The sequence below is a fragment of the Salvelinus fontinalis genome, chromosome 16 (assembly GCF_029448725.1).
Source record: "Salvelinus fontinalis isolate EN_2023a chromosome 16, ASM2944872v1, whole genome shotgun sequence".
Lineage (NCBI taxonomy): Eukaryota > Metazoa > Chordata > Actinopteri > Salmoniformes > Salmonidae > Salvelinus > Salvelinus fontinalis.
In genome coordinates, this window is record NC_074680.1 from 39591493 (window position 1) to 39606625 (window position 15133).

The 15133-nt window shown below is 42.0% G+C and overlaps 1 protein-coding gene across 13 annotated transcripts in view; it reads left to right on the forward strand.

Moving 5' to 3' along the window:
- LOC129813142 (dystrobrevin beta-like) overlaps positions 1 to 15133 on the forward strand; it is a 74271-nt gene that overhangs the window by 18319 nt on the left and 40819 nt on the right. For 11 of the 13 annotated variants that reach the window (XM_055865358.1, XM_055865360.1, XM_055865350.1 and 8 more), the window contains one exon: positions 14042 to 14116. The exons of the other annotated variants lie outside the window; for them this stretch is intronic. In XM_055865358.1, coding sequence (XP_055721333.1) covers positions 14042 to 14116 — 75 coding nt within the window. The remainder of the gene's footprint in view (positions 1 to 14041; positions 14117 to 15133) is intronic. 13 annotated transcript variants of the gene reach the window in all.

Below are 15133 nucleotides of genomic sequence, written 5' to 3' on the forward strand. Positions count from 1 at the left end.
CCAATTGATGGTGCATTGTCAATAGTTTCTCACTAAGATTGGAGGGCCATGATTATTTAGTTAAATGTGAGAAAGCTGATGTGTTAGGTTGGTTTATTGTGAGATGGGTGCTTGCATAGAAATATAATGATATATTATATTCTAAGTAATTATATTATATACAGTGCCTTCAGAAAGTATTCACACTCTTTGACTTTTTCCACATTGTGGGGTGTTACAGCCAGAATTTAAAAATGATTAAATGTAGATTTGCTTGTCACTGGTCTACACACGATACCCCATAATGTCAAAGTGGAATTATGTTTTTCGAAATGTTTACAATTTATTTAAAAATGAAAAGCTGAAATGTCTTGAGTCAATAACTATTCAACCCCTTTGTTTTGGCAAACCTAAATAAGTTCAGGAGTAAACATGTACTTAACAAGTCAAATAAGTTGCATGGACTCACTCAGTGTGCAATAATAGTGTTTAACATTATTTTTGAATGACTACCTCATCTCTGTACCTCACACATACAATTATCTATAAGGTCACTTAGTCGAGCAGTGCATTTCAAGCACAGATTCAACCACAAAGACCAGGGAAGTTTTCCAATGCGTCGCAAAGAAGGGCACCTATTGGTATATGGGTAAAAATGACAAAAGCAGACATTGAATATCCCTTTGAGCATGGTGAAGTTATTAATTACAGTTTGGATGGTGTATCAATACACCCAGTTACTACAAAGATACAGGCGTCCTTCCTAACTCAGTTGACGGAGAGGATGGAAACCGCTCAGGGATTTCACCATGAGGTCAATGCTGACTTTAAAACAGTTCGCTAAATGGCTGTGGTAGGAGAACTGACCTAATGGACAGAGTGAAAAGAAGAATGCCTGTACAGAATAAAAAATATTCCAAAACATGGATCCTGTTTGCTACAAGGCATTAAAGTAATACTGTAAGAAATGTTTCAAAGCAATTAACTTTTTGTCCTGAATACAAAGTGTTATGTTTCGTGCAAATCCAATACAACACAATACTGAGTACCACTCTCCATATTTTCAAGTATTTTCAAGGTGGCTGCATCATGTTATGGGTATGCTTGTAATCGTTAAGGACTGGGGAGTTTTTCAAGATAAAAATAATAATAAATGGAATGGAGCTAAGCACAGGCAGAATCTTAGAGAAAAACCTGGTTCAGTCTGCTTTCCACCAGACACTGGGAGATAAATTCATCTTTTAACAAGACGAGAACATAAAACACAAGGCCAAATCTACACTGGAGTTGCTTACCCAGAAGACAGTGAATGTTCCTGAGTGGCAGTTGAGTTACAGTTTTGAATTAAATAGGCTTGAAAATCTATGGCAAGACCTGACAATGTTTATCTAGCAATGATCAACAACCAATTTGACAGAGCTTGAAGAATACATATTTTTTAAAGTAATGATGGGCAAATGTTGCACAATTCAGGTGTGGGATGTTCTTAGGCTTACCCAGAAAGACTCGCCGCCAAGGTGTTTCTGCAAAGTATTGACCTAGGGGTGTGAGTACTTATGTAATGAGATATTTCTGTATTTCATTCTCAATAAATTTGCAAACATTTCTAAAAACATGTTTTCACTTTGTCATGGGGTATTGTGTGTAGTTTGGTGAGAGAAAAAATATATATATATTTGATAAATTCAGAATTCAGGCTGAAATACAATAAAATGTGGAATAAGTCAAAGGGTATGAATACTTTCTGAAGGCACTGTAACTTACTTGCCAATTGGGTGTTTTGAAAAGCGGTTCTAAGTGATTCTATTTCTGTAGGTGCTTTGAACAACATTTTGATCCCCATCAACCTGTTGTTTGTTATGTAATGAAGCTGGAGCTTTGCTATAAATCTAAGGCTTTGGCTGGGAAGCCTTTCTTGAAAACATTATAGAATCTGTTTTATATCCTACTGGCTGTCACATAACTGAACTTACATTTCTGTACATTTCGTGTTATTTCAGAATAATATCTATTGTGTTCCATATCGAACAATCGAACAGTAACTGGATGCCTGTCTGCCTGCTTTTATATAGCAAGCCACAGCTACTTGACTCACTGTCTGTAGGAGCAATCCATTTTCATGAATGAGGTGGTGTACCTAATAAACTGACCGGTGAGTGTATATTGCCTTACATGTGTAGATTGTAGCTAAAACTGGCCTCAAGTTGACTATGCCTCACTAGTAACCAGATTTGCTATAGCCTATAGCTAGTTTATGTAGCCTGGGTGCCAGTCTGTTACTGGTCTCTTGCCAACTCATTATGGAATTGTCATGGAAAACATGAAGTCAGACTTGACAATTACATTGGAGTAGGCAAAATATCTATTTGTGCTTTCTTGCTTACTCCTACCGTATGATTGTTGTTTGGCATGACAGCACAAACAGATCTGGGACCAGGCTATTGTTAGTGTGCTGCTTTGTTGCTATTTTGGAGTCCCAGTAAAAGTTGATGCAGGATGAGGGTTATTCAGAGTTCCTCCCTCTCCTGGCTGTCATCTCCCTCCATCCCTCTCTTCTCCACCCTTCTTTCCTCTCTCCCTCTATTCATCCCTTTCTCTTCCTTCCCTCCCTCCCTCTATCCCTCCCTTCCCTTGAAAATAGGAATGATGTTGAAAACTAGTTTCTGGGTTCTACCAAACCAAATACACAATTTTTTATCAGAATGTGGTGACAGCAGGGAATGAGTCTGAGTAGTGCAGTATCATGGACCATAATGAAGTTAGATGGGGCTGAAAAGTAATATTCAGACTGTTAAACCTCAGCATTAGAAGTAAATCTCATAAAACCAGACTCTCTCATCACCATATCGTCTCTGACCAGATGGCACAATGTTCCGTTTCTTTTGCACATGGATTCTACTTCATCATTTTTATATTTCAATTTAAAATCTGAGGCAATTACATTGCTCTTCCTTCCAGCAATATTCCCTGGAACCCTTTTTGGAATACATTTTGGGGGGGAAAACATCCACTTTCTCAAATTATCTTTAGCAAAGCCCTAAAGGGGTTCCAAATGGCACTCTATTCCCTATAGTGAATTACTTTTGACTAGAGCCCTATTGGCCCTGGTCAAAAGTAGTGCACTATTAAGGGAATGAATGAAACAGTGCAATTAGGATGATGGTGTTTAAATGGAACTCTGGCTGCAGTGTTAAGACATGGCCAGATGTAATGGCTGCCATTTAGGATGTTGATCTAGTCTTCTGTTTTCTAATAAGGACACATTTATTCTGAGAGAGGATGAAGGGTTTGAAATGTCCTGAATTTGTGTTAGTAGGCCTGAACCGAAAGGAAACAGTGCAATTAGGATGACGGTGTTTAAATGACCTAGATAGTTTTTGTGTATGCATTGTAGGCTACGTATGCCTTTTAAAAAAAAATTTAACCACCATTCAAAAGTTTGGGGTCACTTAGAAATGTCCTTGTTTTTGAAAGAAAAGCAATTTGGGTTTTTTGTCCATTTAAAATAACATCAAATTGATCAGAAATATAGCGTAGACATTGTTAATGTTGTAAATGACTATTGTAGCTGGAAACGGCAGATGTTTTATGGAATATCGACATAGGCGTACAGAGGTCCATTATCAGCAACCATCACTCCTGTGTTCCAATGGCATGTTGTGTAAGCTAATCCAAGTTTTTATAATTTTAAAAGGATAATTAATCATTAGAAAACCAGCACAGCTGAAAACTGTTGTGCTGATTAAAGAAGCAATACAACTTTCTTTCGTTGAGTATCTGGAGCATCAGCATTTGTGGGTTCGATTACAGGCTCAAAATGGCCAGAAACTTTCTTCTGAAACTCGTCGGTCTATTCTTGTTCTGAGAAATGGCTTTTACATAAGTTCTCAACTGGCAGCTTCATTAAATAGTACCCGCAAAATACCAGTCTCAACATCAACAGTGAAGAGACGACTCTGGGATGCTGGCCTTCTTGGCAGAGTTGCAAAGAAAAATCCATATGTCAGACTGGCCAATAAAAAGAAAAGATTAAGATGGGCAAAAGAACACAGACACTGGACAGAGGAACTCTGCCTAGAAGGCCAGCATCCCAGAGTTGCCTCTTCACTGTTGACATTGAGACTGGTGTTTTGCGGGTACTATTTAATGAAGCTGCCTGTTGAGGACTTGTGAGGTGTCTGTTTCTCAAACTAGAGACACTAATGTACTTGTCCTCTTGCTCAGTTGTGCACCGGGGCCTCCCACCCCTCTATCTATTCTGGTTAGGGCCAGTTTGCACTGTTCTGTGGAGGGGGTAGTACACAGCGTTGTACATCTTCAGTTTCTTGGCAATTTCTCGCATGGAATAGCCTTCATTTCTCAGAACAAGAATAGACTGACAAGTTTCAGAAGAAAGTTATTTGTTTCTGTCCATTTTGAGCCTGTAATTGAACCCACAAATGCTGATGCTCCAGACACCCTACTAGACTAAAGAAGGCCAGTTTTATTTCTTCTTTAATCAGAACAACTGTTTTCAGCTGTGCTAACATGATTGCAAAAGGGTTTTCTAATGATCAATTAGCCTTTTAAAATGATAAACTTGGATTAGCAAACACAACGTGCCATTGGAACACAGGAGTGATGGTTGCTGATAATGGGCCTCTTTACGCCTATGTAGATATTACATTAAAAATCAGCCGTTTACAGCTACAATAGTCATTTCCAACATTTTTATCAATGTCTACACTGTATTTCTGATCAATTTGATGTTATTTTAATAGACACATTTTTTTGCTTTTCTTTCAAAAACAAGGACATTTCTAAGTGACCCCACATTTTTGAACGGTTATGTATGTAGTTCTGTCCTTGAGCTGCTCTTGTCTATTAATGTTCCGTATTATGTCATGTTTCATGTTTTGTGTGGACCCCAGGAAGAGTAGCTGCTCCTTTTGCAACAGCTAGTGGAGATCCTAATAATAAAATACCAGAAAATGGAACTCTGGCTGCAGTGTTAAACATGGCCACACGTAATGGCTGACTTTGAAGCATGAAAGGATTAATAGTATAGGCTATTGCCAATGGTCAAGATTTAAACCCATTGAGGCAATGAGACCCTTGTGACAGTGGGTAGGAGATACTTGGTATTAGGGCTGGGCGGTATACCGTATTTTACAATATACCGGTATTGATGCACGGACCGTTTTGGGTATTTACTTTACCTTCTATAACGGTATTTGAATGTTTGGTTTGTTAAATGTGATATGCCACTACTTGAGTCCTCCCTCTCCCCTCAGTATCTCTCTCTCTCTCTCTCTCTCTCTCTCTCTCTCTCTCTCTCTCTCTCTCTCTCTCTCTCTCTCTCTCTCTCTCTCTCTCTCTCTCTGATGCGTTCTATAATTACAATATTAGTTTGTGTTTCTTACATCTGCAAACAGCTAGTTTGTATTTTCTTAGCAAGTTAAGCTAAATCGTGTTAACCACTAAGGCTAGCTAGTTAGCTGGCTAGCTAATGTAGAGCAAATGTAGCTAGCTAATACATCCTGATACCAGTGCTGGTGGAGGCCTAAATCAGCATGTTGTTTGTGCAACAGTATCTTCTAAATCAAAGAGGAATAGGCGAAGCATGAATATGTTGACTGTATGAATAAAGATTTCATGTAGCCAAAGATTATAGGGTCCCATAGGAAACACTGAACATCACTTTGGTTCCTACCCTGTCACAATAACTAAGTGATAAGTGTTGAAATTATCTCAAATGAGTACAGGAAATTATTTTAGGTTGAAGTTGAATTGAACCGTATAAAACAATCAGAATGGAGAAAGACCCATTGAAATAACTTATGTGTTGCCACCCTAGGGTCATGAACAACTCAAAAATAATATTTAAAAATTTTATTATTCAAAAACATAAAATCCCGTCAAAATTGATATAATTTTTTGGCCATATCGCCTAGCCCTACTTGGTATTGCTTAGCTCCTCAGCAGGCTATAAGCAAACTGTGACTTTAGGATCCCCTCAGACTGACAGTGAGCTTCCAGTGGATTTATACACTACATAAAGGGGAGCAGAGTTATGATTTTGTGATGGACTATCTGTCACTGTTAATCTAGAACATCTAAAACTACTGTGTCCTCAACTGGCTTAGACAAAAATAAATACTACCTGTACTGTCCTAAAATATGAGTTATTGACCAGGTCATACTCAGTGTAACCACCCAGCCTTTACTCACAGTCTTTAATGTCCGAATGTCTCATGTTGTTTTATTCCTTCAATCATCTATTAGTCAATACTGTCATTGCAATTGGAAATAGCTATGCAATTCACTTTGTTGTGAGTACGATTAGAATTTTATGACAGGGATATTGACAGACGGAGAGAAAGGAGGAGAGTGCATTACCGGGAAGTAGTGGATTCATTTGATTTTTTTTGTTGCAGCCTGCAGGTTGCAAATATTATTTCCAAATGCTTTCCTTCAAGCTGATTTCTGAAGTCAGAAATAGAATGAAAGTGATGTCTTACCAGGAATAGAGGCGAGACTGATATGAAGGCTAGGGGACATTTATGAAAGTACAGCCTTGTCTTCTCTGTCCTCGATGCCACAGGCACAATGAGTAGAATGTCATGCATTGTCATTAGATGCCCACTCTTCGTGACAACGCTAAGCTAGCTCATTGCAGGACTTTGATCATAGAATGCCTAAATATACTGTTGACTTGTTCTTATTAATTGACCTTTTGACCTCTGTGGCACCTCTGAGTGGGTTGTGGAACGTTGTGATGGGAACTTGTGACATCACATGTGACTGAAATCATTATCAGGGAGTCATACTGAGACCAAGGTCCCTTTTACAGATGAGCCTTGAATTAAAGAAATTACAGAAAATGCACACATCAAAATATAAATACAAAATGAAAGCAACATTTAAAAATATTATAATAATCATCATCATCAGTAATAAGGTCCTCAATCAGCTTTCTGAATTACCCTACAGGCACCAAAACATTATTTTGTAATAACATTTGGAAGATTGTTCCACAAATAAGGTCCAAGAACTAAAAAGCTGATTTACCTAACTCTGAGACCAAAGGATTTTCCAGAGTCATCAATCCCTGAGACTGGGTGTGGTAACTCCTATGTCTGAGGTTTAGTAATGATGTTAGGTACAGTGGGACTTTTTATAAAGGGCTTTATACATTGCTATGTTTTCATGTATCAACCTATGTGACATCAGAGGGCCATCCAACTTTCTGATAGAGAATGCAGTGATGAGTATTGAAAATGGCTCCCGTAATGAAGCGCAGTGTGTTTATAAGAAACTGCATCTAATGGCTTTAGTGAAGTGGCAGCAACATAGGTGATGTCGCCATAGTCTAGGACCGATTTGGAAAGTCAACGGAATAATCTGCTTTCTACTATTTTTTTTATTTTTTTATTTAACCTTTATTTAACTAGGCAAGTCAGTTAAGAACAAATTCTTATTTTCAATGACGGCCTAGGAACAGTGGGTTAACTGCCTGTTCAGGGGCAGAACGACAGATTTGTACCTTGTCAGCTCGGGGATTTGAACTTGCAACCTTTCGGTTACTAGTCCAACGCTCTAACCACTAGGCTACCCTGCCGCCCCATTTAGCAAGAGGCATGACCGATTTCTAGAAAAGAAGCCCATTTTTATTCTTAGCTTCTTAACTAAGTCATCAGTATGCTTTTTAAAAGACAGCTTTCCGTCTGTCCAGATATTTGTTCGTGCTTCTACACCTGCATTCTAGCTGTTTGGGGTTTTAGGCTGGGTTTCTGTACATCACTTCGAGATATTATCTGATGTACGAAGGGCTATATAAAATAAAATTGATTGATTGATTGATTGATTTGTAAGCAGGGACAAAATCAATATGGACACCATCTAGCTCTAGAGAACAACATATTCGTAGTTATATACCTGCAGAGAGAGAGAGACCGAGAGAGAGATTCTCAGAGCACGTCATTCTTAAACCTTTTATATAAGAGTCTTTTACTCAGTAAATAGGAGTAATATTTGTACACTGTTTGCTGAAAGGTTTGATGATTTACTTCTCAGAGGATAGTATAGTACTGTATATGAAAGGCTTTTTATGTAATGGGCCTTGGATAAGTGTCAGCGCTGCCTGGGCGAAGGAACTGTACACGTATGTAAATGTCATTATCAGAGAAGGCAGTCATGCATTTATTTCACAGAACGACAAAAACTAAATGATGGGAGAAAAAATCTAGTCTATTTAGAGGTTGAGATGAAGTGCGGTATTGAGAAAAAGTTTTTGTTTTAAATTGTTTTATTTATTTTATTATTATTATTTTATTTTTTATCGTTTATTTCACTTTTGTTTATTATCTACTTCACTTGCTTTGGCAATGTAAACATATGTTTCCCATGCCAATAAAGCCCCTTAAATTTAAATTGAATTGAGGGAGAGGAGAGGAGGGGACTGTATCGTCATAGTCATGTGACTGCTGGGTCTCCTTGGAGACAGCAGCAGTGTAGTTCATTAAGATGCTGCTGGCTCAGTTAAGAGCAGAGTGGACCAGGGTAGGCAGCTGGCTACAGCAGCGCTTGAATGGTTGGATGTATTTGGCTAGCCGGACTGTTGCTTTCTACCCTCTAAAGGAGGTGAGTGAGATCTCATTATATCCTCTTATCTCAGTTATTATAGTATTAGGGTCCTGGATGAAAGCGGACGCTGGCTTTTTACACTGTTGTTAGTCGTAAATATTTGAGTTGAGATTTGACTTGTTTGTCAGAATTTTACTAAACTAGAGATATATTTCTAGGGACACTATATTCCTATTACACTCCCCTTTTTCTTGTCTGAACTGGATCAACATACTATTTTATTGTTTTGAACTTGGGATTTTATATGGAGGTTTAAAAATAGTACTTCAAAATATGTTCCTTATTATAAACTGCGTGGTTCGAGCCCTGAATGCTGATTTGCTGACAGCCGTGGTATATCAGACTGTATACCACTGGTATGACAAAATATCGATTTTTACTGCTCTAATTTAGTTGGTAACCAGTTTATAATAGCAACTCAGGGGGGGGGGGGGTATATGGCCAATATATCATGGTTAAGGGCTGTATCCAGGCACTCCACGTTGCGTTGCACGTAAGAACAGCCCTTAGCCCGGGCCATATACCACACCCCCTCAAGCATTATTGCTGAAGTGTGCCTTGAAAGTATTAGCTTGACTCTGGGGGATCTAATATTGGATCTTCATGATAATACAAATACTATGCTGGTCAGGTCAGGTGGCCCCCTCATCGTTAGTAGCACTGTGAGTGAATAATTAATTCAGTTGCTTATTAAGAGAAATACTGATGAAAATATGATGCAGTACTATAAAGGTTGAACATTCTTTGAAATTTTGGAGAAACGAACAGTATGCTAATACTATTATTATATCAGTACTCAGTTGTGTTGTGACAAGGTAGGGGTGGGATACTTAAAAAAAAATATATATATATTTAACCTTTATTTAACTAGGCAAGTCAGTTAATAAGAACAAATTCTTATTTAGAATGACGGCTTACCAAAAAAACTCCTGTGGAGACGGGGGCTGGGATTAAAATAAAACATTTAATTAAAATATAGGATAAAACACACATCACGACAAGAAACACAACAACACTACATAAAGAGAGACCTAAGACAACAACATCGCAAGGCAGCAACACATGACAACACAACACTACATAAAGAGAGACCTAAGACAACAACATAGCAAGGCAGCAACACATGACAACACAGCATGGTAGTAACACAACATGACAGCAACACAACATGGTAGCAGCACAAAACATTATGATTAAATGGATGAGATGGAGAAAAAAGACCAAAATTAGTTTGTAACTTATTTCTCCATACATGGAACTAGAGTGTGAATTTGAAGTTCTCTGGTCCGAGCAGCGGAGTTTACGTCTGAAATGGCACCCAATTCCCTATATAGTACACTACTTTGATCCCTGGTGAAAGTTGTGAGTGTATAAAACATTAGGAACACCTTTCTAATATTCAGTTGCACCACTTTTTCCCTCAGAACAGCCTCAATTCGTCGGGGCGTGGACTCTACAAGGTGTTGAACGCATTCCACAGGGATTCTGGCCCATGTTCACTCCAATGCTTCCCACAGATGTGTCAAGTTGGCTGGATTTCATTTGGGTGGTGGAACTTTCTTGATACACAAGGGATAAATCCAGCAGCATTGCAGTTCTTAACACACTTAAACCGGTGCGCCTGGCCTAACCCGTTCAAAGGCACTTAAATATTTTGTCTTGCTCATTCACCCTCTGAATGGCACACATACACAATCCATGTCTCAATTGTCTCAAGGCTTTAAAATCCTTCATTAACCTGTCTCCTCCCCTTCATCTACACGGATGGAAGTGGATAGGTGTCATCAATAAGGGATCATAGTTTTCACCTGGTCAGTCTGTCACGGAAAGAGCAGGTGTTCCTAATGTTTTGTCCACTCAGTGTATAATGAATAGGATGCCGTTTGGGATGCACCCAGAGAGGGGGTCTGTAGTGAGGATAATCTAGCCCAACAGAGAGAGCCCCAGCCTTTCAATTACATCAAATTGTATTTGTCACATACACGTTTTTAGCAGATGTTATTGCGGGTGCAGCAAAATGCTTGTGTTTCTAGCTCCAACAGTGCAGTTATATCTAACAATTTCACAATACATACAAATTTAAAGGAATTGAATTAAGAATATGTAAATATTTGGATGAGCAATGTCAGAGCGGCATAAACTAAGATGCAGTAGATGGCAGTCTCAGACTGAAGTATGTAGCGAACGATAGAGCAGCGGAAGAATTCAGTTTGTCGTCACTTAACCAGCCAGCGAGCACAGGACCAAGCAGAGAGAGTGCCAGCCAGCTAGCACAGGACCTAACAGAGAGAGCCCCAGCCAGCCAGCTAGCACAGGACCAAACAGAGTCTCAGCCAGCCAGCCAGCTAGCACAGGACCAAACAGAGTCTCAGCCAGCCAGCCAGCTAGCACAGGACCAAACAGAGAGAGTCCCAGCTAGCCAGCTAGCACAGGACCAAACAGAGTCTCAGCCAGCCAGCTAGCACAGGACCAAACAGAGTCTCAGCCAGCCAGCTAGCACAGGACCAAACAGAGTCTCAGCCGGTCAGCTAGCACAGGACCAAACAGAGTCTCAGCCAGCCAGCTAGCACAGGACCTAACAGAGAGAGCCCCAGCCAGCCAGCTAGCACAGGACCAAACAGAGTCTCAGCCAGCCAGCCAGCTAGCACAGGACCAAACAGAGAGAGTCCCAGCCAGCCAGCTAGCACAGGACCAAACAGAGAGAGTCCCAGCCAGCCAGCTAGCACAGGACCAAACAGAGTCTCAGCCAGCCAGCCAGCTAGCACAGGACCAAACAGAGAGAGTCCCAGCCAGCCAGCTAGCACAGGACTAAACAGAGAGAGTCCCAGCCAGCCAGCTAGCACAGGACCAAACAGAGAGAGTCCCAGCCAGCCAGCTAGCACAGGACCAAACAGAGAGAGTCCCAGCCAGCCAGCTAGCACAGGACTAAACAGAGAGAGTCCCAGCCAGCCAGCTAGCACAGGACTAAACAGAGAGAGTCCCAGCCAGCCAGCTAGCACAGGACTAAACAGAGAGAGTCCCAGCCAGCCAGCTAGCACAGGACTAAACAGAGAGAGTCCCAGCCAGCCAGCTAGCACAGGACTAAACAGAGAGAGTCCCAGCCAGCCAGCTAGCACAGGACCAAACAGAGTCTCAGCCAGCCAGTCAGCCAGCCAGCTAGCACAGGACCAAACAGAGAGAGTCCCAGCCAGCCAGCTAGCACATGACTAAACAGAGAGAGTCCCAGCCAGCCAGCTAGCACAGGACCAAACAGAGTCTCAGCCAGCCAGTCAGCCAGCCAGCTAGCACAGGACCAAACAGAGAGAGTCCCAGCCAGCCAGCTAGCACATGACTAAACAGAGAGAGTCCCAGCCAGCCAGCTAGCACAGGACCAAACAGAGTCTCAGCCAGCCAGTCAGCCAGCCAGCTAGCACAGGACCAAACAGAGAGAGTCCCAGCCAGCCAGCTAGCACATGACTAAACAGAGAGAGTCCCAGCCAGCCAGCTAGCACATGACTAAACAGAGAGAGTCCCAGCCAGCCAGCTAGCACATGACTAAACAGAGAGAGTCCCAGCCAGCCAGCTAGCACATGACTAAACAGAGAGAGTCCCAGCCAGCCAGCTAGCACATGACTAAACAGAGAGAGTCCCAGCCAGCCAGCTAGCACAGGACCAAACAGAGAGAGTCCCAGCCAGCCAGCTAGCACAGGACTAAACAGAGAGAGTCCCAGCCAGCCAGCTAGCACAGGACCAAACAGAGAGAGTCCCAGCCAGCCAGCTAGCACATGACAGCACTGCTGATATGAAAGCCAGATGGACCTCTTTGTTTACTCGCCCAAATGACCTTCTATAGTGCAATGTCACCTTTCCTTTCCCAGTTCCTCACCAACCTCCGCCTTCTAGTTTAATTAGATTCCTTGTCTGCTTTTGTGCCTCTTGTTTGGTGTTAATTCATTTTAAGCTCATAGCATTAAAATAAAATGCCAAGTCTATTATTCTTTCATACAAACCATACCAAATTAACTCCCACATACTGAACAGCACAATCAGTAGCAATCTTCTGCATACAGTACAGTTGTTCCCTGTATGATAAGAATAGATCTTCAACAAGTAAGGTTACATCCATTGAGTCTAGTTATGATTGCTTATGCATGAATCTTACAGTAATTTACATTTACATGCAAACGTCCCCTGTCCTCCCTCAGATCTCCCCGTAGAGACAGAACCCTCAGATCTCCCCGTAGAGACAGAACCCTCAGATCTCCCCGTAGAGACAGAACCCTCAGATCTCCCCATAGAGACAGAACCCTCAGATCTCCCCATAGAGACAGAACCCTCAGATCTCCCCATAGAGACAGAACCCTCAGATCTCCCCATAGAGACAGAACCCTCAGATCTCCCCATAGAGACAGAACCCTCAGATCTCCCCGTAGAGACAGAACCCTCAGATCTCCCCGTAGAGACAGAACCCTCAGATCTCCCCGTAGAGACAGAACCCTCAGATCTCCCCATAGAGACAGAACCCTCAGATCTCCCCATAGAGACAGAACCCTCAGATCTCCCCGTAGAGACAGAACCCTCAGATCTCCCCGTAGAGACAGAACCCTCAGATCTCCCCGTAGAGACAGAACCCTCAGATCTCCCCATAGAGACAGAACCCTCAGATCTCCCCATAGAGACAGAACCCTCAGATCTCCCCGTAGAGACAGAACCCTCAGATCTCCCCGTAGAGACAGAACCCTCAGATCTCCCCAGTGAATAGCATCAATATACAATGTAGATTTCACATACAGAGGGGCCTCCCGAGTGGTGCAATGGTCTAAGGCACTGCATCACGGTGCTAGCTGTGCCACTAAAGATTCTGGGTTCGAGTCCAGGCTCTTTCGCAGCCGGCCGAGACCGGGAGACCCATGGGGAGGCGCACAATTGGCCCAGCGTCGTCTGGGTTAGGGAAGGGTTTGGCCGGTAGGGATGTCTTGTCACATTGCGCACTAGCGACTCCTGTGGCGGGCCGGGCGTAGTGCACGCTGACATGGTCGCCAGGTGTATGGTGTTTCCTCCGACACATTGGTGCGGCTGGCTTCCGGGTTAAGCAGGCATTGTGTCAAGAAGCAGTGCGGCTTGGCTGTGTTGTGTTTCGGAGGACGCACGGCTCTCGACCTTCGCCTCTCCCGAGTCCGTACGGGAGTCACAGCGATGGGACAAAACTAACTACCAATTGAATACCACGAAATTGGGGAGAAAACGGGGTAAAAAAATTGTTTTTTTTTATTACGATTTTGCATGCAGTGTAGCAATAAAGTCCTGTGATCTTTTCAAAACTACAGCACAGTAGTTTAGTATGATAATGCTTACAGTCATGGTCTCCTACAGTAATGTAATGTAACCCCATATTCGGTGTATACGTCTGTGTTCACAGTGTAACAATAAAGTGGTGTAATCTTGTGTTTTACTGCAGTCAGCCGAAGCCAGTAGCCAACATCATGAACAACACAATGTTCATGTCCTCTGGTGTACCTACTCCTACTAAAAGGTAAGTGCCTCAGAATTGGCTTTGATATGCCCCTATAGCTAGCTATCATTTCTAACTTATTTCCTCTGAGTTCCTCGCAGAACACCAACTGCTTCTAGCCTCTTATGTCCTGCTCCTGTGTCTTTAAAGATGTCTTCCCCTGTGTCTTTAAAGATGTCCTGATCCTGTGTCTTTAAAGATGTCCTGCTCCTGTGTTTTTAAAGATGTCCTCCCCTGTGTCTTTAAAGATGTCCTCCCCTGTGTCTTCCCCTGTGTATTTAAATATGTCAGTCCCCTTGTGTCTTTAAAGATGTCAGTCCCCCTGTGTCTTCCCCTGTGTATTTAAAGATGTCAGTCCCCTTGTGTCTCTAAAGATGTCCCCTCCTGTGTCTCTAAAGATGTCTTCCCCTGTGTCTCTAAAGATGTCTTCCCCTGTGTCTCTAAAGATGTCCTCCCCTGTGTCTCTAAAGATGTCCTCCCCTGTGTCTCTAAAGATGTCCTCCCCTGTGTCTTTAAAGATGTCTTCCCCTGTGTCTTTAAAGATGTCTTCCCCTGTCTCTAAAGATGTCTTCCCCTGTGTCTCTAAAGATGTCCTCCCCTGTGTCTTCCCCTGTGTCTTTAAATATGTCAGTCCCCTTGTGTCTTTAAAGATGTCAGTCCCCCTGTGTCTTCCCCTGTGTATTTAAATATGTCAGTCCCCCTGTGTCTTTAAAGATGTCTTCCCCTGTGTCTTCCCCTGTGTATTTAAAGATGTCTTCCCCTGTGTATTTAAAGATGTCAGTTCCCCTGTGTCTTTAAAGATGACTTCCCCTGTGTCTTTAAAGATGTCCTCCCCTGTGTCTCTAAAGACGACTTTCCCTTTGTCTCTAAAGATGACTTCCCCTGTGTCTTTAAAGATGTCTTCCCCTGTGTCTTTAAAGATGTCTTCCCCTGCGTCTCTAAAGATGTCTTCCCCTGTGTCTTTAAAGATGTCTTCCCCTGTGTCTTTAAAGATGTCTTCCCCTGTGTCTTTAAAGATGTCTTTCCCTGTGTCTCTAA